This window comes from Xenopus laevis, chromosome 3L (genome assembly GCF_017654675.1).
Source record: "Xenopus laevis strain J_2021 chromosome 3L, Xenopus_laevis_v10.1, whole genome shotgun sequence".
Classification (NCBI taxonomy): domain Eukaryota; kingdom Metazoa; phylum Chordata; class Amphibia; order Anura; family Pipidae; genus Xenopus; species Xenopus laevis.
Genome location: NC_054375.1, coordinates 68168743 through 68196102, shown reverse-complemented (window position 1 = coordinate 68196102; position 27360 = coordinate 68168743). Strand labels below are relative to the sequence as shown.

At 37.9% G+C, this 27360-nt stretch overlaps 1 protein-coding gene across 6 annotated transcripts in view; it reads left to right on the top strand.

The window, feature by feature from the left end:
- osbpl8.L (oxysterol binding protein like 8 L homeolog) overlaps positions 1-27360 on the top strand; it is a 99929-nt gene that overhangs the window by 33316 nt on the left and 39253 nt on the right. For 4 of the 6 annotated variants that reach the window (XM_041586360.1, XM_041586357.1, XM_041586358.1 and 1 more), the window contains 2 exons: positions 16745-16879; positions 18683-18787. In XM_041586360.1, coding sequence (XP_041442294.1) covers positions 16745-16879; positions 18683-18787 — 240 coding nt within the window. Of the gene's footprint in view, positions 1-16744; positions 16880-18682; positions 18788-21630; positions 21864-26621; positions 26802-27360 lie in introns of those variants that run through there. The other 2 variants (XM_041586362.1, XM_018252480.2) reach the window with 2 other exon arrangements.

Here is a 27360-nt window from a genome sequence, read left to right as displayed (position 1 = left end):
GGTTCCCTAATTCAGGAATCGGATCAATATCACATCATGGCCCCCAGACCTTGTCAAATTTGGTGGGTGAACCTCTAATTTCATATGTGAGTTTGAAAAGTGGGAGATCTGTGTTTTTTAATGAACATGCTGCATTTATATGTGTTAGGCTCTACGTGGGGCACAGGGTTTCTTTCTAAAGGGTTTCCTTCTCCTTTAAGGTAGGCCTGGCGAGTATGTAAATATTACTTTTACTTTCATTAAGATAAACTTGAAGTTTGGTTTGTACACTTCATTTAGGAAGGCATTATGCAATGTTAGGGTAAGGACACACGAGGAGATTCAGGGAGATTTTGTCGCCTGGCTACTAATCGCCTCGTCTTTTGAGCAACTATCTCCCTGAACTGCCTCAGCGTTTTTCCCCATAGGCTACAATGAAAAGTTGCCTGCGTTAATGCACACACGGCGATGCGTTTTTAATAGTTGCCTGAAATTGCCTCACTGAGGCAACTTTGGGCAACTATTGAAAACGAATCGCCGTGTGTGCATTAACGCAGGCAACTTTTCATTGTAGCCTATGGGGAAAAACGCTGAGGCAGTTCAGGGAGATAGTTGCTCAAAAGACGAGGCGATTAGTAGCCAGGCGACAAAATCTCCCTGAATCTCCTCGTGTGTCCTTACCCTAAAGGGATGGTTCACAATTAAATTAACTTTTAGTATGGTGTTGAAAGTAGAATTCCAAATCAATTTGCATTTTCTATGGTTTTTGGGTTATTTATTGTTCTTGTTCTGCAGTTCTCGTACTTGTAATTTTCACTGTTTGCAGTAGATGTTAATTACCCTAGGAACCAGGAAGCTGTTTTGAAATCATAAACGAAAGATGTACAATGTAGGGTCTGAAAAGAAAAATATAAGAACAGTTAAAGGGCACCTGTTTTCTTAAAATATTTTCCCCAACAAAGGTGTGGGCTAATAGACTCTGCACTCTTGTTGGGCGCCTGCCAGCGCTTTGACACTCATGCACCTATTGAGCTTTTGACGCTGCGGGCATAGCATAATGAGCAAGTTGTGGCATTCACTCATTCTGCGCATACGTGTGCCCCAAAATGCCGCTCGAACTGGGAGCTCACAACCGGTGCAGGTGTCCTAGCACTGGTGGGTGGGGGGGGAATTATTTAAAGAAAGCTACTGTTACCTCCAACCAGACTGAGGGGAAATACAGGTGCCCTTTAAGGATAGGAATGATATTAAAGTCTTACACTCTATGTTTGGCTGATCCAAACCAGCTGACAATCAGCTTCGTGCTGGAAAGAGCCAGAATAGAACAGCTAATACAGAATAAATAATGAAAACAGTTGACAAGTTGATTACAATATGTCCATGTATTATATGCTCATAATAAAGGCTTATTTAAAGGTGAGCTACTTAAAGTTTTGTCTAGTTCAGTACTGTTTATATGCAACCCTTGTTTTTGGGGATGTATAAACTACTCAGTTATACATGTTATTGAATCAATACAGATCTTGGATACCGACCTGACATACTTTTCTGACATTTATAACTCATTCTCTTGTCTAAATTAGTCTTTCCTTTTTTTGTCATATGATTTTTTTTCCTACTAATTCAGATGGTAATCAGCTGCTATTTGGATCCTAACAAAAGCTCATCAAGCAAAACCTACAGTTTCCCTCTGAGCAAGAACATCTGCTTCATTCATTTGAGAATTTTGAGTTATAAAAAAAAATGCTACATTCTCTTTCTCCACTCATTTAATTTTTTTTTCTTTTTCTTATTTCTATGTGCTTTGTTAGTGTAAGTTGCATCTCTGTGATCTTTTCTTGCTTATATTTCCTTCAGGCAGCATTTGGTAGCTGTCATATTGCTTTTGTTCCTCATAGTTGCACTCTGTAAGATATCCTGCATAGGTCTAATATACTGTATGCTTTTCACTTGGGTATTGCGTGACATGCCTGATGCTGTTATTACTAAAAACAGTTCTTCCTAGAAGTATGCTTTGAATTTACACACTCATTGCTAAATCACAAAGAAGTTGGCTTACAGATCTGTAAATATACCAGTTTAATATTTTTAAAGACTAAGCCTGTTCTTATTGAAATGTCCAGCTTAGATAAAGATCCCCAAGATTTGTACAGTACTGTAAGTACTTACTGCATGCATTTAAGGTGCACATTTACTAAGTGTCGAAGTGAATTTTCTTTTTAAAAACTTATTTTTGGGTACTTCGACCATCGAATAGGACTAAATTAGACTTCAACTTCGATTCAAAGTAAAAAAAAAGTTCGACTTCGAAAATCAAAGTACTGTCTCTTTAAAAAAGTTCACCTTCGACACTTCGCCACCTTAAACCTGCAGAATTGCTATGTTAGCCTATGGGGACCTCCTAGAACCTATAGCCAACATTTGGCTAAGTTTTTAAAAGTTTTAGATCGTTCCATTCAAAGGATTTCATCATACGATCGATTTTACTTGGACCAAATATGGCCAAATTTGGTCCAACTTCGAATATCGAAGTAATGCCATTCGATGGTCGAATTTTGAATTTTTTTACACTTCGAAATTCAACCCTTGATAAATCTGCCCCTAAGTGTGAGGTTTTTTTTTACCTGTCACTCTTTTCTTCCTTTTTACTTTCTCTTTGAAAAGCATAAAAATGTTCTGTTTGTTCTTTAGTAATCCAGACTTTTATGTTTATATATTCTTCATGCTTGGGCAACTTATGTACTTGTCATCTTTTTTCACGCTTTGTGTGGTTCATATTTAAAGGGGAGCTATCGCGAAAATTTAATTTAAGCTTCAGCATACTTAAATACAATCAATTAAATATTCTGTACCATTTCTGAAATAATCAAGTTTATCTTCACTGTTCCTCTCTCAGCATCTGTTTCTCTTCATTCTCTCTTCATGCAGAAGGTAGGGTCACATAATCATTCACAGTTACATGTAATATATCTTCTAGGGGGCTCCTTTTGTGTAGAAGATGTTTTAGAGCTCACTATATTAAAATCACCAGACATCATGTCTCTCTAAATCAGTGGTGAGGTTGCTCCCCAACCTCTTGGATGTTGCTCCCAGTGGCCTCGAAGCAGATGCTTATTTTTGAATTGCTGGCTTAGATGCAAGTTTTGGTTGCACAAAAACTAGATGTACTGCCAAACAGTTAACTGTAGGCTACCAGTCCATATAGGGGCTACCAAACAGCCAATCACAGCCCTTATTTGACATCCCCTGGGACATTTTCATGCTTGTGTTGCTCTCCAACTCTTTTCTACATTTAAATGGGGCTCACGAGTAAAAAAAAGTTGAGGACCCCTCCTCTACATGCAGAATTTGTGCAAAAGGCAGTAATTTTGTTAGATGTTGTTTGTACTGGAATCCGTTATTTGAATTAGATGCAATTCATCTGCTAGGAAAGGACCCCCCCCATAAGATATATTGGATCTAACTGTCAATGAATATTTGACACCCAACTGCTGCATGAAGACATGATAGTTTCCCCTTAAGGTGCCTACTCCAGCTTACCTCTTTAATATGGCATATCATGTATGTTTTTTTTTTTTTTTTTTTTGCTGTTGCTCTGTTTGTTTATAGTGACTGTGGCTGCAAATACAACTGCAGAGGATAAACAGGCAAATGGTTATTTTGATTAACTGACAAAGGCGGCAGTTTAGTATGCCTTAAGAGTCTTTAGTTCCAGAAGCAGAACATCTCAAATAGTGCTGCTATTGTCCTTCATGCATAGGGAGGGCAAACATGCTGTGGTCATTCTTTGTGGGTATGCAGTAACTTCTAAAAAATATCTGTGACTAATGATGTTCCTTTTTGTTTCATTTCTTGTAAAGCCCATGGCCATTTTTGTACTTGCAGCTGCATATGATCTACACTCTCTTGTTCCTAGTTTCTGATCTTGTTTTGATATGCTTTGTGTTTGGAAATGATTGACTGTTATTGGCATGCTATGTGTTATGACTGAGTGCATCTGGCAAGACGATTGCAATTTTGGATTGATATGGACTATTGTTTTTACATTCATATGTCAACTTTTTTATTTTTTCCCAAAAGTCATTCTGCCATTTTAAAATACGTTTTTTTACTTGGCAGAGCATTTATTTAGATTTTTGATGAAAACTTCTTGAAGGCTGAAGCTCATGTTAATTAGGAAATGTTAGGCATAACGCCAATGATTTATGTAAATAGGCTTTTACATTTATATGTATAGCTAGTACAAACAATTAAAGAAACATTGGCCTAATATTTGCTTGGTGCTTGGCTGTATATGCGTTAGGTACATTTGAACTGTATTTTGATGGCCCCTCCCAACAGATCTGCATAGGCCTATGTTATTTCCAATTGGACAAAGAGCCACTTTCATACATAGTTACATAGTTAAGTTGGGTTGAATAAAGACCAACAGGAACACCAATAGAAATAACCGCCCGGAGACGAGTAGGCGAAACATAGTGATCTCATATGTAGCTGGTGTGTCTGAGAAACTCAGGAGGATTTTTAACAAACACCACGTCCCTGTGTTTTTCAAACCTAGCAACACACTGAGACAAAAACTGGTACACCCAAAGGATTCAACCCCTAAAGAAAAAACAAAGCAATGTTGTATACGGAGTCCAGTGTAGCGAGGAGTGCACAGATGTCTTGGGGAGACAAAACAACTGCTCACCAAGCGAATGGCTCCGCATAGGAGGGCGAACTCTACAGGGCAAAACTCAGCTGTCTTTCTACACCTAAAAGACAAGGGACATTCCTTTGAAGATAGCAAGGTCCAAATATTGGATAAAGAAGACCGCTGGTTTGAACGAGGCGTGAAAGAGGCGATTCATGTTAAGGTGGAGAAACCATCCCTGAATAGAGGCGGGGGCCTTCGACACCACATGTCTGCTACATACAATGCTGTACTAACATCTGTACCCTGGAGTTTCAGAACACTTGTCACATCCATTCATGCAACTCCCACAAGTAACACCTGTTTATAGAAGTTGCATGATACCTTGTTAATCCTTTCACAGTAACCCCATAGAATTACACCTCTGTGAGTTTCAGATTTCACCTCTCTGAAGAGTTACAATTGCCTTTGTGATTGGATTAGTGGAAGAGTTTATATGCCGAGGACTTCCCACACCAGTTAGTTGAACTGAAGAAGCTGCTCGGATGAGTAGTGAAACGTCTTCATTGATTACTCAGCAAGTCCAGTTGTTTTTAGATTTACCTATACTAGATATACCATGACCTGGATGAATGAAAATCTTCATAGTCATATCTGAAATTAACTTGACTGAAAAAGTGTTGGAAGGTGAACTTCCTGAAAATGTTTTCTATATAGTTAGACAAAATGTAATGTACAGGCCCGGATTTCAGTATTGCATGCCCAGAGGTGGCCTCGCTGCAGGGTCCTTGCACCCAGCAACTTCTCGCACAATACCCTGCCCCCCGCATGAGCATGCACGAATGCGGATGGGCAGGCATGCCGCCCCTACAGCCTTGCCTCCCTAGGCCCTGGCCTTTGTGACCTCGCCTCAAATCCAGGCTTGGTAATGTATAAAGGCTGAAGTGACCAATGTCTTAACATACTGATTAGAACCCATTTTCCTGCTTTGCAGCTCTCTGATTGGTTAACAGATAGTAACAAATTAGTGACTTGAGAGGGTGCCATATAGGTCATAAAGTTGGCTTCTGAATCTGATCTGCATGCTAAGTATCAAAGCAACTAACTGAACATGTATGTTCCATGTGGCCCCTATTCAAGTCACTGACTGACTACGAAGATAGAGAGGAGGAAGTTTATTATGTAGACATCGGTTCACTCCAGCCTTTATGTATTACATTTTTGGCTAACTATATAAATTCGAAACTTTTTTGTTTTGCACAGATGATTTACCCAGTTTTTATTTTTACACTATAATGTTCCTTTACTGTGCATGTAGTAAAAATGCCAGAACCTTTAACATTAAAGGGCATGTAAAGGCAAAAATATAAAATCCCATTTTTACTTTCTTTAATGAAAAAGAAATCTATCTCCAATATACTTTAATTAAAACATGTCTACGGTTTTTATCATAAACCTGACTGTATGCAGTGAAATTCTCCCTTTTTTTACTGCTGTTGATAGGAATTGTCAGATGGTCCCTAACTGCTGTGCAGGTAAACGATCATACTTTCAAATGGCAGGGGGAGCCCCCCCACCTTACTTCCCAGAACTCGAGCAGCATTGTTGGATTCCCTGTAGAGATTTGTATCCAGAGACGCAGTGCAGTCTCTATATTATGATTATTAATCAGTCTTGCTGTATTGGCTTCTATGGCAGATATTATTTGACTTGTGCTGTTTTGATAATTTATGACGATCCCTAAGCTTAACCTCCCAACTGAAGCCCAGACCACACTGAGCATGTGCGAGTCTTGATATTGCAGAAATGTCTAACAAAGTTACAAGATGACAGCCCCCTGCGCCAACTTTGAAAGCATAAATCATTTGTCTTATTAGGCTGCTGGTGCAGTAAGTTCATGTTTATATTTAGTATACATAATACAGCATTTCTAACATTATTCTATTTAAGACTTTAGTTGCCCTTTAATACAGGGGTTAAAGAGGAAGTTCACCTTCCAAAACCTCTCTTTCCATTCCTTTGTGATTCAAATACTACACAAGTAAACATTGACTAAGACACAAAGGTTACCTGGGAGTTTGCAGAATGCCAGTTGCCTGTCCTATTAAAAAATTATATAATTACAACAGGACGTCCTGAATTCATTGTTATTCCCACTCCAAAATCATCTCAGGTTCTTTCAACCACCAAAATTCAAGAAGTGTGTTGCTGGAAAGTCATTAGAGTGCTGCCTTTAAACTTAAATCTTAGTAAAGGAGTCACAAAGACAAAGTCATCATTGCTTGTGTACTGTCTGAAAGCAGTGTTTAAAAAAGTGTTTAAAAGGCAAAATCTGGCTCATTCATTGGGGAAGCCGATTTGTCAACAGATCTGGGACACAGTGCCACTTTTCAGTCTGCTGGGCTTTCAGGCTGTTGAAAGGAGAACACAGTCACCATACATATATGGTGGCACTGCCTAGAGTAATTCGGTTGTGGTCGAAGACCCTTTTCCCTAATCTTGTCAGTGACCCCTGTTAATTTAAAGTGAGGCATTCAGGGAGCATTGCTGCATAAAAGAATACAAATATCAGCGTTTATTCAGAAGTCCATTACCCATATATTCACTGCAGCTAAAATAACCAGCTAAACCAGCTAAAATAACCATAGCATAATAAAAAAAAAATGGAATAACTGTTCCTTTTAACAGGCCTAGAATGTATGACCATTGCAGCATATTTTGTTTTGAAATGTGGCTTTTTGTTTCTGGGTCTATATCTGTTTTTGTATTAAAAAGTTGCTACTTGCTGTAGTGCAAGTGCAGTGTTCCTTGACAGTTTCCTAACTCAGCAACACAACAGTATAATCCCTAAATATCCAGTGTCTCATCTGTCTAGAGATATATTTATTCTCAGGACATGCAGATTTTCCATGAGTTATTCTCTATAGGTTATGTTATGATTCTCATGAGCAACATGTTGTTACAAATAAAAAGCAGTATTTCCATATGTTTGTCATGTGGCTTCTAAAAGATGTAGAAATGTTTTTTTTACCGCTACATTGCACACTACAAGTTAACTTATTTAGAACTGGAATGAGCAGCCCCTTCCAGATGTTGTTTAACTACTACTTCAAGGAGCTTTTGGTTTTTGGAGGATTCCTTGGAACACAACATCTTGTGGTGTGACTAAATGCCCTGTTTTAGGTACAAAATGCAGGCTTTATTGAAATGCAGTTCCTGGGAAAGAAAAAAAAGAAGTCCTCTATACTATGATCTATTTTGAGTGCTGTCTGTACTACTCCTTGATGATTGTGTACAACATATTGTAGGTGGTGGATGTGCCTACATTTAGCCAAACAAAGAATCGAGCTATGCAGTGCAGCCTGTTTTCACACCATACTTGTCAGTGTTTCTGGATGCACTCTCATCTCTCCAATATTTTAACACCTGTATCACAGTCTTAACCTACATATATACATATTTTTAAATGAATGAATATAAATATTTTAAGAGAAAAAAAATATTTTGAAGACATGCACTTTTGTACAGTGGGATTTTTTTTTGTAATATGGTATATGGATATCAACGTTGGATCAGAAAGGTTTAAATAACATACCGATCAAAACACTTTTCTTAAATATAGATAGAAATATTTATATAAAATTAATATAACGAACACCAGGGAATTGTAAACCACCCAAAATGGTATGAAAACATACCGAACAGAATGGAAATGTATTGAGCATTGATAACCTATATTCAGAGCAGTAGTTCTCAGTGAGTTTAAAATAAGAAATCAATCCTTCAATTGGAAATTTGGCTTATGGGTAGGGTGATACTTCCTACTGTGGAAATGTATTAGAAAGCTACTAAGGAGGTGTTCGAATAATCTTTTATACATATATACAATCAATTTGCTTATGTCGCATATTCATTGCATATGGGGACGAATTTATTTAGGGTCGAATAGTAAATTTGAATTCAAATTAGATCTTTCAAATTGGTTCTTGGTGTCAAAAAAAAAAAAGTGAGATTTATCACATCTCGAACATGGAAACAGTTCTAATTCGAATATTCGCCACCTAAAACCTGCGGAGTTCATTTACTGTACAAGTTAATGTCAGAGGTCCGTTAAACCATCTGAATATGTTAATTGCCTTCCTGACATTCAAGTTTTTTTCGGATGGAAAACACGTTTCAAATTGTATTAGAATTTTTGGGTAGGAAGTATTCGATCAAATATAAGACGTTCGATTTTTTTCTTAAATAACCTTTCATTCGAGTTGGGAGTATGAAGTAGAGTAAGTAAAAAAATTCACATTCAAAATTCGACCTTTGATAAATCTGCCCAATGGTGTAATTTTTAGCTATCATTTGGAAGCTAAGCTGCAGTACTTCCAATTAGGTCTTAAAATTAGTTTAGATCTGTTCATATATCTGATCAAATGCATGATATTGGGGTGGACAGATTTGTGCTGAACACTATTTGATTTATTTAATACAGTATACATAAAAAGATAGGTGTCATTCATGGGTCTGACAGGTTTGGGGTGACTTTTAATTTTGGAAGGATCATGATCCTCTCCACTACTCTTTCCTCTACAACAAACTGATTTGGTCCGATGCAGTTGTCACCCCCTCTCTTTCCTTTGGTGATATCAGAGGTCGGTTTGTTGGGACTGGGTATATGTGGTGAGCTGGGGCTGGCTTTATAAAGGGCAAGTTAGGGTTTGCCTTGCAGAGAAAGCTGATGGGTGCATTAAAGCAATTCTTTGGAGATACAGATATATTTTGTCCTGTTTATTTTATAAATGCTGGGTTATTGGGGAGTGATTTGATGGGGCTCTAAATATATTTATGTTTACATTCAGTAACATTCAGATTTTGGTTTGAATATTATAAAGGAAAATATTTATGCATCTTTAAATGTGTTCAGTTTAAGACTGACAATTGTGAACAATTGGATTTTTAAGGGGATCTGTGGTCAAAAATTTAAATTTCCCTTTGACTTTGAGGAGTGAATATAAGCATTTTTCCAAAAGCAAATAATTATTTTTTTTAATTGGTAGGTAGGCAGGACTAGCAGAGGCAGGCGAGCCAAGAAGAAGAGACGGCCACGAGCCGCAAAGGTTTTGTGTGATTCTGAAGCTGGAGCAGCTATGTGGGGGATATGATTGCACTGCGATCACCTAATAAAATGCTAATAAAAACAATTATTTGCTATTGGGAAAAATGCTTATATTCACTCAAGCCAAAGGGGGATTTAATTTTTTGACCATAGTTGTTTCCAAACCAGTAGATGGAGCCATATCCATTCATATCTTATTTCTCCTTTCTCCATAGTCTATGCCAGTCCTAGTTCCCTTGTTGCAGAGAAGTTATTGAGAGACAATGGGTCTTTTGATATGTAGCAGTTTTGTGGATTTCCCCCCGGGATGTACTTTGTCCAGGATATAAATATGTATAAATATGTAATTGTATTAGCTTACTGTTCTTAGTTTCCACATTCTGTATATGTAAAGAATAGATTTGTTGTGGCTTTTAATAGGGCTTTAGGCTTCCACAAGTTGTTCAAGTAAAAGTGTGTAACAGTTGGGTTACACAACATTTTCCAAGAAGGACTACTGACTTATTTGTCAAATTCTAGATTTATGGGGTTGATTTATTATTGTGAAGAGTGTTTTTGTGCTGATTCTCTGCAACAAAAAAAGCCAAAAGTAGTCCGGTATTTGGGAGGAAGAAACTCTTGTTTGTGTATCTTCCCGATTTGGATGAAGAAAGCATCCACGGTATTCCACTTCTAAGGGCTAGTCCACACGAGGAGATTCGGGGAGATTTTGTCGCGTGGCGACTAATCGCCTCGTCTTTTGCGCGACTATCTCCCTGAACTGCCTCAGCGGTTTTCCCCATAGGCTGCAACGCAAAGTCGCCTGTGCTAATGCACACGCGGTGATGCGTTTTCAATAGTCGCCCAAAGTTGCCTCAGTGAGACAACTTCGGGCGATTATAGCAAACGCATCGCCGCGTGTGCATTAGCGCAGGCGACTTTGCGTTGCAGCCTATGGGGAAAAACGCAGAGGCAGTTCGGGGAGATAGTCGCGCAAAAGACGAGGCGATTAGTCGCCAGGCGACTAATCTCCCCGAATCTCCTCGTGTGGCCTTACCCTAATATGGAAACTGATTAAGAGCTTTTTAGCCTAACAAAGGTAGAGGCTCAAACTTTGCTTGGCCTCCCAAAATTGCAGATTACAAGATGCGTGATGTATGCTCAAAGGGTTAATATGGAAACTACTTTAGGAAAAAAATTGTAAAATGGAAAGCGCTTTTGGGAAATAAGCATTAGAGGAACATTGGTCTTTCAGCTACAGGTGCTTTTGTATAGACAGTTGAAAGTTTCAGGAAGAAGTTCATTTGAGGTGTTGGGCCAAAACAAGAAGTGACACTAAGAAACAGGACAGCAGACCTACCAGTACACTAAAAATCAAGATAAAATGTGTACCTGCTTGTAATCAATAGACGTATAAAATGGTACGTATACATTTAAACAAATAGCAAAATGACTAACCCTGCTTATGAACCGCTACGATTGGAGTGGCTTTGTTTTAGGGAATGATCGTTGTGTTTTGCTTGTGTATGCTGAATGCTTAATACAGTAAAGCTTTAGATGAATTAAACCTTGAAAAATGCTTTGTGCGAGTTCAGCTGCTATAATGTGGAGATTGGAGGGGTTTATATGGTATATTTATTTTAATCCTCCATTTGTATATTTTGCTGCCCAGCAACCTATTTAATAGCTAAATGTGATTAACCTGTAGTAGTCTGTGTAAATGTATATATATATATATATATATATATATATATATATATATATATATATATATATATATATATATAATACACAAAAGCCATGAATATCCTGTAAATTATATCCTTATAAACGGTGAGTAGTGATGTCATCAGTTATAAACGGTGAGTAGTGATGTAATTTCTGTCACATGACTCACTAAAATGTGTGTATTATAATAAATAAAGTACCCCCAGTTGTAAAATATGAGGATATTAGAAGTTACCTCAGAGTTCCATGACCTGTATAAAAACACTCGGCCTTCGGCCTCGTGTTTTTATATGGTCATGAAACTCCTCGGTAACTAATAATATCCTTATATTTTACAAGAGGGGGTACTTTATTCACTATATATATATATATATATATATATATATATATATATATATATATATATATATATATATATATATATATATATATATATATATATATATATATATATATATATATTTTTTTTTTTTTAATTGAAAGAAATTTCTTTACTTTCTATAAAGAAATGACTTACTATCTACTATTGCTAGTAGCATTAGTACAGCATATGCTTATGTATTTGTTAGTGCTACACTTCAAACCTGAGAGTTGGAAAGCAGATTCTCCTGAGACAAAAGTCAGAAATCTAAATGTAGACTGATTTCACTGTGTTGCTTCAGTTTAATTACTAGGCTAAATAGTATAGTGGTATACTATACTATATACTATACTATATACTATAGTGGTATAAAGGTATCACCTTTACCACTTTTGTAATTTTTTTTATTTAAAAAGGGTTGCCCTGTAACATTACTAGGCTAAGAAAGCCATACTGCTTAGCTTGTAAAGCATAAACAGTAATACATTCATATTGACCTTGAGTTCTGTGTTATGTAGTAAATGTTTGTAATGCAGTACAAATGTTTGTACTTTTAATTCTACCAAATTTAAATTAAACACACTTTTATGATATTTGAGGAAGTTTACAATAAATGCTATTTCATATAATGATTAACCCTTTTATTTCCAGTAGATTTTCAGTTTTCCTTTTACATAAATTCCAGGCAATGTTTCAGCATTCTGTTCTATTCACTTTACGAGCTTTTACTGAAACACTGAAAGACTATATATAATACACACAGTGGCGTAACTAGATGTTGCTGGGCCCCACAGCAAATTAATTTTAGGGCCCCCAACATATCCAGTGTTTGTCCTGTTTTACCAATCTATGTTCAAATTGCTCATCAATGAGAGCCTCATGGGGCCCCCTGTACCTCCTGGGCCCCCCTGCAGCCGCAGGGTCTGCTTCCTCTGTAGTTACGCCCCTGAATACACAAGAGCCATGAATATCCTGTAAATTATATCTTTATAAATGGTGTTTTGTGATGTCTTCGGTTATAATTGGAGCTTAGTGATGTCATTTCTGTCATCACTGCAAAAAGTAAGGATATTATTACTTTGGAGTTCCATGACGTTTGGGCTTCAGCCTTGTGGTTTTATATGGTCATGGAACTCCTCAGTAACTTATAATATCCTTATATTTTACAATAGTGGGTACTATATTCACTATATAAACTGTGCTTAGAAGTGCCGGGCCAACGCAGGCAGGCGCCCTAGGCAGCCTGGCCCGGCAAAGCGCCAAATACGCGAGTGCGCATACGCGGAAAAACCACAAGTGCGCATGCGCGAAAAAACGAGTGCGAATGCGTGAAGAACGAAAGTGCGCATGCGCAAAACAAAGATATGCGCACGTCGGCCAGAGCAGGGACCGGACTAGGGGATAGCAGAGGCAGAGAAGGTGCGTGCCTGGTGCCCCTCCAGCTTTGCACCCTAGCCACTTGCCTACTCTGCCTACCCCTAGTTCCGGCCCTGGTGCTTAGTACGGATGCACCGAATCCAGGATTCTGCATTTTTCAGCAGGATTCGGATTCAGCCGAATTTTTGGGCCTGGCCGAACTGAATCCTTAAAATCACATGTCTTTTATCACAAGACAAGGAAGTAGAAAATGTTTTAACCGAATGATGTGTAGCGCTAGTAGTTTAAGCTACTTTCCTTGGTGGGCTGAGACCACCGATGCGCTCTCTTTCTCAGGGTTAAGCCCTCGCAAAGGTGTAGTGTAACTGTAACCTTGTGCGATAGCACAATGATGGGCGCCAGTAGTTCTTTAACAGTTGAACAAAGAACAGCATTTATTGAACAAGAGCACATAGATCATTTAGCACATTGATCCACAATGGAGTATAGAACATACACAGCAGCATAAAGGAAGCATATACTCACAGCACGTATAGGTTGTATCCCCACAGGCTAGGGAATATACAGCAGAGAGTAAGTTGACAGCATGTGATGGGTATTGCCCAGTTTTCAGGATATCTTCCAGTGGCAGACTAGGGGAACTCCTGACATCCCTATCTCAACACTTGGTTCCTTACTCTGGGTCAGTAATACCCTGGGATCTTAATCCCTCTAATCTCTTTGGCGGAGCCTTGAGCTGCTCAACTAAATAACCTCTCTATCACTCCTAGAGTGATCTATAAAACGAGTATAGCTGTCTAATTACTAGGGCCAAGGCGCCTAGGGTCAGCACTATCCATTCCCTTCCAGCCTGCTAGGTTGGGCTAAAGCAATGGACCCAGAGCACATGGTTCCTAAACCTTTTATACTCTGGCACAGTGCCATCTGGTGTACACTGTGTGAACTGCAGGGGTTACATAAGCACAAGGTCCCCATAAGGACCCACTAAGGTGTCCATATTACTAGGGATGTGCCTGTCTATAAAGTGTAAGGGTGTCTTAAGATTTTCACATCCCTACAGATACATATGCAAATTAGAATTATAATCAGTGCTTAGTGATGTCATTTTTCATTGAAACTTGTGCATTATAACAAATGATGTACCTCATGTTGTAAAATATGAGGATATTAAAAGTCACCTCGGAGTTCCATGACCTGGATAATATATACATTATATATAACAACAGCAAGACTGCATTTTAAGTTGCAGGTTCTAAAGAGGCAGTATAAAGAAGAAGACTAATGCCTTACAAAAAAACATACAACATAATGACATTTAATGAAAAATAATAAGAAAATCCCTGTAATCAAATATATCCTAGGAAAGAGAGGGACTTTTAAAATAAGTACACGCCCATTATATTGTATTGTGCTGATAAAGTTACAGTTTATGTAACAATAAAACTGAAATGCAGACATATATTTCTTTTCTTTAACCTTTTCACTGCCAGCTGATTTGGTACTTTCATTGCCAGGCCATTTTTAACAATTTTGCACTCTTTCTCTTTAGGGGTCTTTCCTGGGAGGGTTGTTTAGTTTACCCAGGAAAACAATATATATATTTTTCAGGACAAACTAAGATTTCAAAATATGGAAGAATTTAGCATTTTTTGCATTTTTCCACTTCTATAAAAAGATATAGGCTTCTAAGTGTCTAAAAAATGAAAAAAAAAAACAAAAATGTTTCCCATAATACAAACACGTATTAGAAACACAATTTATTTTATGTACCAGAACACAGCAGATTTGGAAAGTTCTATATCTCCTGAACACGCCAATACCAAATATATATATATATATATAAGTCAATTGTGGTGAGCGCACTCTTACCGGATTTTTTAGATGATGGGTGCGTTGGTCAAGTTTTTTGCATATGTAGTAAAGAATGGACCCGCACTCCAATGTTCTTAGTGAAAAAAATGGTGTTTTATTCACAATGCATATCCAACGTTTCGGTCCACGCTGGGACCTTTCTCAAGGATAAATGGCATATACACAAACAGTGCTTAAATCCCTTTAGAATTGGCGCCAAGTATGACGTCATAGGATGGAAAAACCCCAAGTTAAACATTCAGAACATTCGTATTGTGGTAAATACAAAAAGTGTAATACATACTACACTTTTTGTATTTACCACAATACGAATGTTCTGAATGTTTAACTTGGGATTTAAGCACTGTTTGTGTATATGCCATTTATCCTTGAGAAAGGTCCCAGCGTGGACCGAAACGTTGGATATGCATTGTGAATAAAACACCATTTTTTTCACTAAGAACATTGGAGTGCGGGTCCATTCTTTACTATATATATATATATATATCCTGGGGTTTTCCGGATAACGGATCTTTCTGTAATTTGGGTCTTCATGCCTTAAGTCTACTAGAAATTCATGTAAACATTAAATAAACCCAATAGGCTGCTTTTGAATAAGGATTAATTATATCTTAGTTTTGATCAAGTACAAGCTACTGTTTTATTATTACAGAGAAAAAGGAAATCATTTTTAAAAAACTTGAATCATTTGGATAAATGGAGTCTATGGGAGACAGCCTTTCCGTAATTCGGAGCTTTCTGGATATCAGGTTTCCGGATAAGGGATCCTATACCTGTATATAGTTTTATGGAGAATTCTTACTTGCATAGCTCAAAAACTCAAAGCAGTACACTACCAAATGTCCAAAGCACCGCTCCACAAAACTGCATACTTCTGATTTCAAGTCCAAACATTACACTAACAGTAGGTTAACAATAGAAAACTTCGCATTATAAGAACAGATTCTGTCGAATGCAAAATGGGTAAATATATCTATGTACTCCAACTATCAAGTTGCAATTCTTTCCTAAATTTATAAAAAAATTTTTATAAAAATCTGTGAATTTTTTGAAAAATTACCTCAAAGCTTCCAGTCTACAGCATCATATCTCCCACATATCATTAGCCTTCCCACCCCTAATTTGCATATGCAAATTAGGATTCGGTTCGGTATTCGGCCAAATCTTTCGTGAAGGATTCGGAGGTTCGGCCGAATCCAAAATAGTGGATTCGGTGCATCCCTACTCCTAACCCTCTGCACGTATCTAATAGTGCTTGACAGTTAGAGCTTTTGCTTGCCAACACGTATAGGATACTTTAGTGACAGGCAAAGCATTAAACTCTTCACCTAGTCTGGTACAACGTTTGTTTGTTTTTACATAAAACAGAAAACAGTAGATGCAATCCATTTGCCTCACAACCCCTATATTTGCTCTCGCATTTCTGTGTAGATATCCTTCATCATTCAAATAAAAAATATTGATGCAGGAAACATGATTTATAACTCTGGTTGATAGTTGGGGAAAAATGTTAAAAGCAGTATGAACTCAGTGCATGTGTCAGTGCTATTGCTTGGATTTCTAATCTGAGAAAGCAAACGCATAAATAACAGTGTAGGTAAATGAATTAAAATTGATAGCACTGGAATGGTACATGTTCTATATATCAACACTGTAATTACATATATGTATATAAATATATGTTTTCATTGTTTTACATTTATAGATCTTGTAGCAAATAGTGAGCCCCCACTGACCCTACCAGCAAAGATGAGCCAACGCCAAGGTAAAGACGCATACCTTTCTCCAACCAAAGATTTGGTCCAGGCTACCCTCAGTCCCGGCATTATACACAGCCATGGTAAGGACTAGTCTTCTTCTTTTTTTTTTTTTTTTTTAATGGCACCTGTTGGATGAAAACGTTGGCTAATAGAGCCTTACACTCCGGTTGGGGGGCTTGGTCATCAGATGGGAGCGGCCATGTTGTGCAGAGTGCATGTGCATAATGAGCTTCTGACTGGGGTGCTGTCGCTTCAGACATCTCGGGCGGCAGAGGGGCTGAAATACCCTTGCTCAACTTGCAAATCTGCATGACACTTAAGTTCATGGGCCATGTGATGGAATGCTTCTTACCAATGCAGCCCTGCTGTTGACCTTGGGGCTCAAATGCAAACTGTACTCCTGCCTATGGAAGGCTTGTGCCACTCTTTTTTGCCAATAATCAAGTGAATGTATATTAATGTACTAAATTTAAAAGTAAAACTGACATGTTTGTCTTGATATCACTAAATGTATTGGTATTTTTTTTTTTTTTTTTGTAACATGGTGTGTAATTTACATTCATCAGTAATTTGTATTGAAATAATTTGTAAATTCTTACAGTATGGATATAGATCTTGCATACAAGTTCCTTGACGCTGTGTGTATGATTTGGTTAGTAGTTCTGAAAATAATAGATGCATACTCCTTCCCTGGATTAGAAATTTGTCTGCAATCACACTTGAAACAATGTATCAGAATTCAGTTCTTCTCCAGGTGTGTTAATCAGCTGGCTTCTCATACATTGTTTGAGAAGTCCTAACTAGCATGGCTGAAAATAGAAAGTGGAAGATATTGCTGCAGTTACATTTAAAGGAGAAACAAACCCTTAATTAAAAAAAACCCTACCCTACATAGACCCCCTCCCTCCTCCCCCAGCCTAGCTGCGCTCCCGGCAAATGCCCCTAACTCTTTACTTACCCTTCCATGCACATTCTGTCCAGCGGAGTTCATGGACGCCATCTTCTTCTCTTCGGTAATCTTCAGAATGAGACTTTCAAATCAGCGCATGCGCAGTTAGAGCAATTTTCTGTTTTGTGGCAACTGCTCATGCTCCGAAAATTGCTGAAGCGCCAGTCTCATCCCGAAGATTGCTGAAGATGGAGCCTGTGCATTCCGCTGGACAGAATCTACACGGAGTGGTAAGTAAGGAGTTAGGGGCATTTGCCGGAGGGGGGTAGCTAGGCTACAAGGGAGTACTTTATTCACTTTATAACCATTTTTAGTACTTAGGACTGCACCGTGATTCAAATGAGGCACTGTTCTCTCTCACAAGCCAAGCACGTGTATACTTTTAAGATGCATCAGCCAGTAAATGGATAGAGCTCTCTCTTATTCCAAAAGTTCTTCCTGTTACAGTTAGAGCTACATTATTTCCTGTGAGGTGATCTCTGAGGGGATATACATAAATGATATGAAATGGTAATGTTTAATAAGATATATGTAAATTTGGTAAGATTCTGTAACAGGTCAGTAAAGGTGGGCATAGACGCACAGATATTGTATGAAACTGCGCTATATTCGGTGCGGTACGTTTTATGGCGGGAGACCTGCCGACTGTTATTGGCCAAGGATATTGGTCAGTTAGACAATCAGCCCTTTTGATGCCACCCAAACATCACCCACGGTTAACTACCAAAATGTCACATACAGGTAGAATTCTATTCTTTCTACTATCTGAAAATTCAGCTCTTAAATGTCTGTATTGAAACCGATGGTTGCAGGAAAGATCGTAATTGTTAAGTCTGTGGCCACCTCTATGCTATAAATTATCTGTTGACTATTCATTCCGAATGCATCGTTTTCATTTTATCTTATCTGTATATGTTGTATAAAAATAACATAGGCTGTCCCAAGAGGCTAAATCGTAACATCCCTGCTGACTCTGACGTAACGGCTGAATCTAGGCAATATCTTTGTTGTGCTGAATCATCTACTTTTAAAGGAGAAGGTAACCTTTGCACAATTTTTTTTCATGGCCAGCTGTTTCAAAGTTGTCCCTGGTCTGACCAGTCCTACAATCACTTTTATCAGATTCAATAAGAATTGTAGTATTTGTATCTGCGATTTTACCTACTAAGTTTTACCTGCAAATTGTTTTCTAAGGTAAACACATAAATGATTGCCCTTTTTATTGGACACCACAGGTATCACCTAAAAGCGTCCATCACCGCTCCCTAACATGCACATCTGAATGATGCACAAGCTAGTCAGTGGGAGGAAGGATGCCTACATGCTTCCTCCCTTATTGTCCCTCATGAATACGGTGCTGTTGAACACAGTCATCATTGTTTTTTATGTAGCCAGCTGCAGGTCTCTGTTCCAAAACAGAGACCTGAGGCAGTTTGCTTAAAACTGGAAGGCAGGGTGCAAAATGCATAGGGATGGTGGTTTTTTTTTTTTGCAGTTTGTACCCCGTCTCCCAATGAGATATTATATGTATCAATTTGTACAAGAATGTTGCCATAGTTTTTTGTGGCAACGCGATAACCATTTATAGGTTAACTGATATATGCAAGCACTATCAATGCTCCAATGCACTACAGCGATCTACTGTAATTTCATGGTTTGCTTTGAATCCTATAACAATTTAAAAAAAGAGTAGATCCTTGAATCAATCTAATTATGAAATGCATTTTTATTTGTCATACTACAGATTGTAAAAAAAACACCATACAATGCAAAGATAATAAGAAAATTCTACCCATAGGTTAATATGTATGAACTTCGAGGCTAAATCTGGTGCAAAGTGATTGTGCCATGTGTATCTGTATCTAGAAAGCCGTTATGATCAGTGGAATGATGTTGCACAGGAATTACTTCTCCAATTTCCCATATTTTCTTTTTTAATGCATTTGTTGCTGCCTTTTTGGTGCATTCTTAATGATTACCTGTAGCCAGAAGTAGCTGGTATAGATAAAAAAAAAAAAGCATTTGTGATCTACCAACTTTATAATTCAGAAAGGTTTAGGGATACAAATACAATACTAGTTTTAGAAGAAAGTTATTTTTAACCCTATGAATGCTGATACATTTTGCCTAGCAACATGTTAAACCCAGAAATATAGAATTTATAGCTTTGAGTTGTTAGCCAGTGTCTTAGATTTTGTAGTCTGGCTGTTAAAGGGTTAAAGTAGTCTTCCATGTGTTTAAGCTGTGAAAAATGTTTTATATCTAAAAGCAATCAGTGTGAACGTTATTGCACACAAAGTTGGTGTGGTCTATATTGTACTGTACTCTAAATTGAAGAAATTGTGAAGTGCCCATTAGTACATTTTTTTCTATGATTTATAGACCCTACATAATTGACACTCATTATTATTATTATTATTATTATTATTATTATGCTACTCTATGTATTTTGTAAGAGTAACCCAGCAGTCTCTTGTGTCATTGTGGTGTTTCTGAAGCACCTAAAGCAACATGACACACAGCTACTTAAACAGGATGACTGTACTCACACGTTTAACAGTACAGTACTGAAACAGTGCTCTCCACGCTGTTATGAAATTGTGAGGAAATGAGCAAAAGTAATTTTGGAATGAATATTATCTATGACGAGCTTCTTTTACTTTCTGTTTCCATGATTACATTACTAATTAGTGATTAAGGTACTTTTATAAACAACTGACTTGTTGAAGGTGTGGCACACTATGGTTGCATACAGTAAAGAAAGCAAGAAAAGGCACACCTCAACATTTCCCAGAAAAAACAAGAAAAGGCTGCTTATCTAAAAGTGCTGGTGTGCTTGTATGTAGGATAGTTTTCATAGCCAATAAATATTTAAGATTTCTACAGGAAACCATAGCTGCTATTCCGGTACAACTGTACAGCTCAGCATTCTTTGTCATGATTGACTCCTACACAATAGGCAGTGTGGGTTATTTATAAACACAGGGCAAAGGTGCACCTGGGCAGTAACCTATGGCAACCAATCGCTTTTTTCAGCCAGCTGTAGGTAGGACAATGAACACAGTCACTGTTTGTTGCTACGGGTTACTGCCTAGGCAAAAATTTGCCCTGTGTTTATAAACGAGTCTACTATGTGAGCTCTGTTTCCACAGGATTGTAAAAACCTTGTGTGGGCATCTAATTGCGGTTATACTTTCCAGGAGGACAGCGGTAATGAAAATGCCCTCTCCACTGACATCTGCCTCTCAATCCCTTGAATGGGCAGTGCACAGTCTGTGGCAGATGCCTCTGCTAGTAGGCACATATCTATCAGGAAATGATCGGGTTTCCAAGATCTATCTGCCTACTGGTAGGATAGCATACTGAAACATGCTGGAAAAGGCAATGGGTCTTGCTAATTGGTGCTCACAAAACTGTGTATATATACAGCTATATATTCCTTTATCTAGAAGTGGGTCATTTGAAGCTTATGTTACATTTTCATTTCCGTAAAAGTTCCCTTTTTAAATATACACAAGTTCTTTTTATAGACGCTAAGAGAACACCAGTGTCTTCACATATGCCTATAAATAATTAAGAAGAAAATGTTTAGAACTCGGAAAAGCCAAAGCTTCCATGCTTTCTGATCAACTGCAGGGCAAGACTGTCTAAAATAAATGTTATTCCTTTACACTGCTGCCTGCATCACTGTCAACTTAATATATCTGTAATGTGTGAAAGGAAGAAAATATGACTTCAGAAGTGGCGTGTGTGACCTTTTTGCCCTCTTAAGCTTGTTCTGAAGCAGAGTCATGTATATGGAGCCTGGCTTATTGGCTAGGAAATGTGAGCAGGGACAAGCTCCACGTATCTAGGGTGGGAGGGGCCAGTGAGGAGAAGAGAACAGGCAGCCGAGTGTCTACAAAGTAAAATCTTAATCGCACAGACCTGAGGCTTCATAGTCTCTCCTCCTTGAAATGCCTCTCCATGGTAATCTGCCCAGCTCTTTAGATTAATAAATACCGGAGAAGGAATTCTTTCCAGAAATGCATGCCTCTGCAGCGTGAGAGCACTACATTAGCAACACGAATACCCTTATGTTTGGATTCAGTGAGTCAAGCTTCTAAAAACTGAAGGCAAGTACATGGCTAGAACAGCTTGTTGATTCAGCATTGTCTGCTTATTTGCCAACACAGCTGCAGCGTATTCATTTGCCTGCAAGAGCGGATATTGTGCGTTAGTTGTGTGCGTTTGCATGGTGGGTTTGTGTGTTGAACCAAGTTACAGGTCCCTTTTTTCCCTGTCTGTGTAGGATTATGTGCTTTACAGCTGAACTGTCAAACACCTTATGAATAATATAGACTGACAAGCGAAGAAGATTTTGCAGGTCTTGGTGTTATGTCCAAGACTTTGAAGTTAAAACTAATACGCTGGTCTTTGGTCCAAGACCACTAAGACTCACTGGCATATGATGATTAAACTGTTAGCGTTTTCTCAGTGGGTCATTTTAGAGTAATATTCACCACAAGTTAGTTTTCATCAAGCTTATTGAGGATGCTTAACACAGGGAAGCAATAGGGAGAATACGATTTTTTATTTAACATTTGTTCAGTAAAATAATACTGTTGTACACCAGCATTTAGGCATCAACCAAATGGGTTTGATCTATATGGTTCTCCACCTGTTTTGTGATACACTTGGCCACAGTCTGATTTGTATTCCAGAGAGTGCTATGTTTATGTTTACAGAGGTTCATTGTTTTGATCTTTAGTGCAGCCCACAATAACATGCCTTACTAGTGAAGTTTTTATACTCTATATCAAGTTAAGTCCAGTGTTACATTATAGAAAAATATGCCTTGCTCCCAGATTCTAATCCTCTTTCACAGCGTGGACCATTTTGTATTCATCGGATGCTGCAACTGCTTTTGACATGTCTCTCAAGCTGTGTTGCTGTCATTACTCTGCTGCTGTCTCTGTAACAGTTGCAGCTGTCACTAAAGAGAATTTCAATCAAGTCAATTTTTATGATTAATAGAAAAAAGATAATTTTCTTCCCTGTGATTTTGCATGCGTCTGAGTTACACCGATACATCAGTTTAGAGTATTTCTTTGGCAAAATGCTGCAACACCATATCAGGAGAATCTAGGTTAGGATTGAAAGGGCACATCTTAGAAATATAATTTTAATAATGTTGTTCATTGCTAAAATTATAGTTTACAACGTGTAGCCTCACAATGCTTCCCAGAAAACAATCAGTGCACCCATTCATTCTTTTAGCCTCATTGTTTAGCCCCATGCACAGTCATGGGGATAGCCACTTCACTGGTATCACAGGATAGTCAATAAACGCAGGGGACCTCCCCGCTTTCAGTTGCCATTGTGTGCTAGTTATTTATTTGTTCTGCATCATGGATCCTAGCCTTGTTGTCTGTTGCTTTAATCCAGACTCATGGCTTGTGTGCATTTACTTATTTCACAGCACTGCTACCATGCCTTTCCACACATCTTGTGAATGCACGTTATATTTATTTATACACCAGCAATAAACCCTAAACTACATGAAACTGAAGGTATTTATTGCACCTTTATCTTTAGTGCTGATTTTTTAAATATATTTAATGTAGCAAATCCTGTTTATTTAGACAAAATGAATGTAAACAAGGCCTTAGCAATGTCTTATGTGAGGCTGCAGATGCCTATTAGGATATAATCCATCACTTAAAATGCAAATTGTGCTTTGCAGTTCTCATTTCAAAAGCCATATGAACCCATTACTGGAATATATAAAATTGTCAATATATTGATTTTTTTTTTTACTAGAGCTGTACAAGCCTCAAATATGGTACAGTGCCATTAATAGCATGTAGTAATTATCTGGATGCAAGGAATGTGATGCAAATACATCTTCAATGTTGTGAAAGTAAAAAACTACCCTGAATATGGCAACGACTGGCACTGAAAACCGTATAGAGGTGCATGTGGCCCAAATGTAAAAAAAAAAAAGTTCATTGTCTCATGCAGAATTTTTTTTTCTTTTGCTTCAAAATGGCATTGTATATTACTTCCTAGTACTGGCATCTATGTAGATCAGTACTGCACAGCTTTTCCCATGCTGTGGCCTTAAAATATAAAACATATTTGTGTGTTCAAATTTTTATATGATTAAATCTGTGGAGCAATTTACCTGAATGGTAGCCTAAAATGCAATTGATCACCATAACTGGCCCCTAATCTCCAGATGGGCTGTGGATGAAATACTAAAGACTAAATAAAAAATATAAAATGCTGTTATGTAAAATGAAGATATCTTCATACCAGATACTCCATAGCAGAGTAATCATAATTCATCCATTAGCTACTCAAACATCAGCCACTCAAACATTACCATATTCATGGAATCAATATTGCAATATATACAGTTATACGTAAATGGATAGTCCCCTAAAACACATAGAAACCCCAACAAATAAAGCAATTCAATCTGTCCATGATTGAAGAAATAATGTAAAATATAGGCACAAATGTGGTTTGTGCGCATGAACAGATTTTCATCTTAGACAATGTGAGCATGTTACTCAGTCTTGGTCAAACTCCCAGAACGCTAATTAGCCGGGTCTTAACGACCAACTGAAACAAACGCATTGGACTGTTGGTGCTGCTGGGGGAAACCTGCACCTTTGGGAGACTTAGTAAGTGTGTATGCACCGTTACAGGTTGTTGGAGGTTTCCTTTCTCCTTTAATGTGGGACCCACATAGTTCTCAAATTTATAGCATTTCAAATTTGAATATGCTAGTGCTTGTTAATAATAATCCCCTCATTACCTAGATACATAACTCATCTCTGGTGGCAAAAGAACCCAATGCATGTCACCATGAATACATTTTTTACCACAACTGAACCGTCAATACAAGGCCTTACTCAACTTTAATATGAAGCATGTAATAATTACCAAAGGCAAAACCCAAAAAAGATCTATATGAATTATTCCTGTTCTGTTTTGTTCTTTATTATATATATATATATATATATATATATATATATATATATATATATATATATATATATATATATATATATATATATATATATATATAGCAGTTCTGTATTGATCTGCATGAGGCTTGTGAAGGGCATCTGTTGAAAGAACATGCTGGTATAATAGTACTGCATTATGTCACTAGCTGGTCCATAACATGGAGCAAACACTAAAAATAGATTCATTTTAACAATACATTTTTAAAGCGTTACTTTCCAATCAAGAGTGTCACAGTATATAAAATAAATTTGTATGGTTCTGATGTTCCCAGTGATGAACCTAAGTATTCACTACTAAAAATCTAAGAATCTGTTGTTTGAGGGCCCTTTCTGGGATGCATATGTTCTGATGTCAAACTTTGGCTTAACTGATACTCGTGTATGTACTGTTTATAAAACACTGCAAGAAAACACAGAACTTCTTAATTGCTTTTTAGTGTGGCTAAGTGTTTCACTGACCTATCTCAAGACGCTGACTAATTAATATAAATACAGATGCCTTAATAAATATACCAAAAGAAGTGACTGCAAGTACCAATATACCGTGACACAGGACTGCCATCAGAAATCGCAGGGCCCCATATGACAAAATTTCCTGGGCCCCCTGGGCTGCACCCACCCCAAGCCCCACCTACAGGTCCGCCCCCCACCACACAGTAAAAAAACAAAAAAAATATTGGTGACTAGGGTTCCCACATGTTAATAAAAAGATATTGGTGGTCAGGGCCCCCCATAAAAAACATTTGTGGCCAGGGCCCCCCCATTAAGAAATATTGGTGACTAGGACCCCACATGAGAAAAAAAAATTGGTGGCCAGAGCCCCCCTCCCCCACATTATGAGAAAATTGGTGGCCAGGGCCCCTTAAACGTCCATGCCTTCCCGAAGTCAGCAGCTTTCAGACAGATGGGGGGCCCGACTAATCAAGTAAGTGTGGTGTGACCGGGCCCCCCTTACCCTTGGGGCCCCCTACAACTCCCCCCCTGTCCCCCCCGATGGCTGCCCTGCCGTGACATCATTTTCGGCTCAGAGTCCGAATTTTGCTAGAACTCTCAGGTTTACTTTGCAGAAAAGGTTGATTAACTCCCTCAGTTAGTACAGTAAAAGGTTAAAGAATTATGTTTGCATAACAACTACATTTTTAATACTACACGATTGTTCCTTGTAGGAATGTGGAATTATATACAGTCACAGTACAGAATAATAGAGTAAATTTTGTAACAGTAAATGTCCATTTTTTTCCCGACCATGTCCTTTCCTTAAGTCTTTGTAAATTACATGTGTGTTTAACCTATATCTCCTTTGAAGGCCTGCATAGTTTCATTCGATTATGACAGTGCTGATTCCTGCCAACTGTTCACTTTCATTTGCTTAGTTTCTCTTAAACGGATGATGGTAAATAATCCTAAATCATTTATCGGGGTTATTGTGCCGGTGTATGTTAGTGGACAATGTCCCTTAGCAATTAGGGATTGTGAGAGTGTGTGTTTTAGACAGCTGTACACAGAACAATAGATATTGTTCATTAATGTTCTTTTCACGGTCCCTTTTAATGAGGTTATAAATTCACTATTCACACATTTGTTATAAATTGCAGAATTATTCACGTAGAGCAGAAAATGATCTTACAAAAGGCACAAATAGCTCCCTAATCTAAGAGTATTTTGGGAGTGGGTGTTTGACTACAGCTGCAGAGCTACTCGTTTGATACAAAGACAACCCATAATACCTTTAAGTAGAATCTGCATGTATGATCTTTGTGTGTGATTACTTGTGTGTGTATGTGCTGTGGCGCTGTACTGTGCTCTCATATTCGTAAACTTAAGTCGTAGTTCCAACATTCTTATTCTGACCAGCTTTCCATTTGAGAACTGTAACCGTCAACAAACACTTGGCCATGAAAGAAGAGGGTCCATTGAGGCGCAGGTCATGTGCTGGTGTATCACCTGGCACCTATATCCCACGACCTGATGGACGGAAACTTGTCAGAAATGCATCCTTTGGCGGATATAATGAGCTTTCCCCTGCTCTACCAGGTTTGTTTGCTTTCTCATTCCCTTTCTTTTAGCATATAGACCTGTAAGTGCTAACTCAAGCAATTATTTAGGTTTAGTAAGCCAAGTGCAGCATTTATGGCAAAGGCAATAAAAATCCACTTTTATTAAAGCATGTGCTGCTTTCGTAATGTTTGGATTTGGCTGAATGATGACTCCTCCACATAAAATTTTGTAAGGATAATAAATTAAATCTTCCTTTCTAACTTGCAATCTGAACATAAGTGAAATGTCATCATTTGTGAGCAGAAACATATTGTAATGAGCTTCCTAGCACTCCTAATATAACAGATTTGGGATCTGTTTGGCAAAACTTTTGCCACAGGCACGTCAGCACAGTAGCTAAAAAATAATTTGTGCAATCAATCAAGCTTCCTTTCTTTCTTTGTTTGTTTGACCTTTTTAAATGAAAGTAGCAAAAAAAAAGGTGATGCTCACAATGGTTGCTTGATAATGGGAAAGCAGCGGTGGGTGCATCAAACTATTGAAAGGCTGCTTTCATATTACTGCAATTTAGCTTTAATGGAATTATTGAATGCAA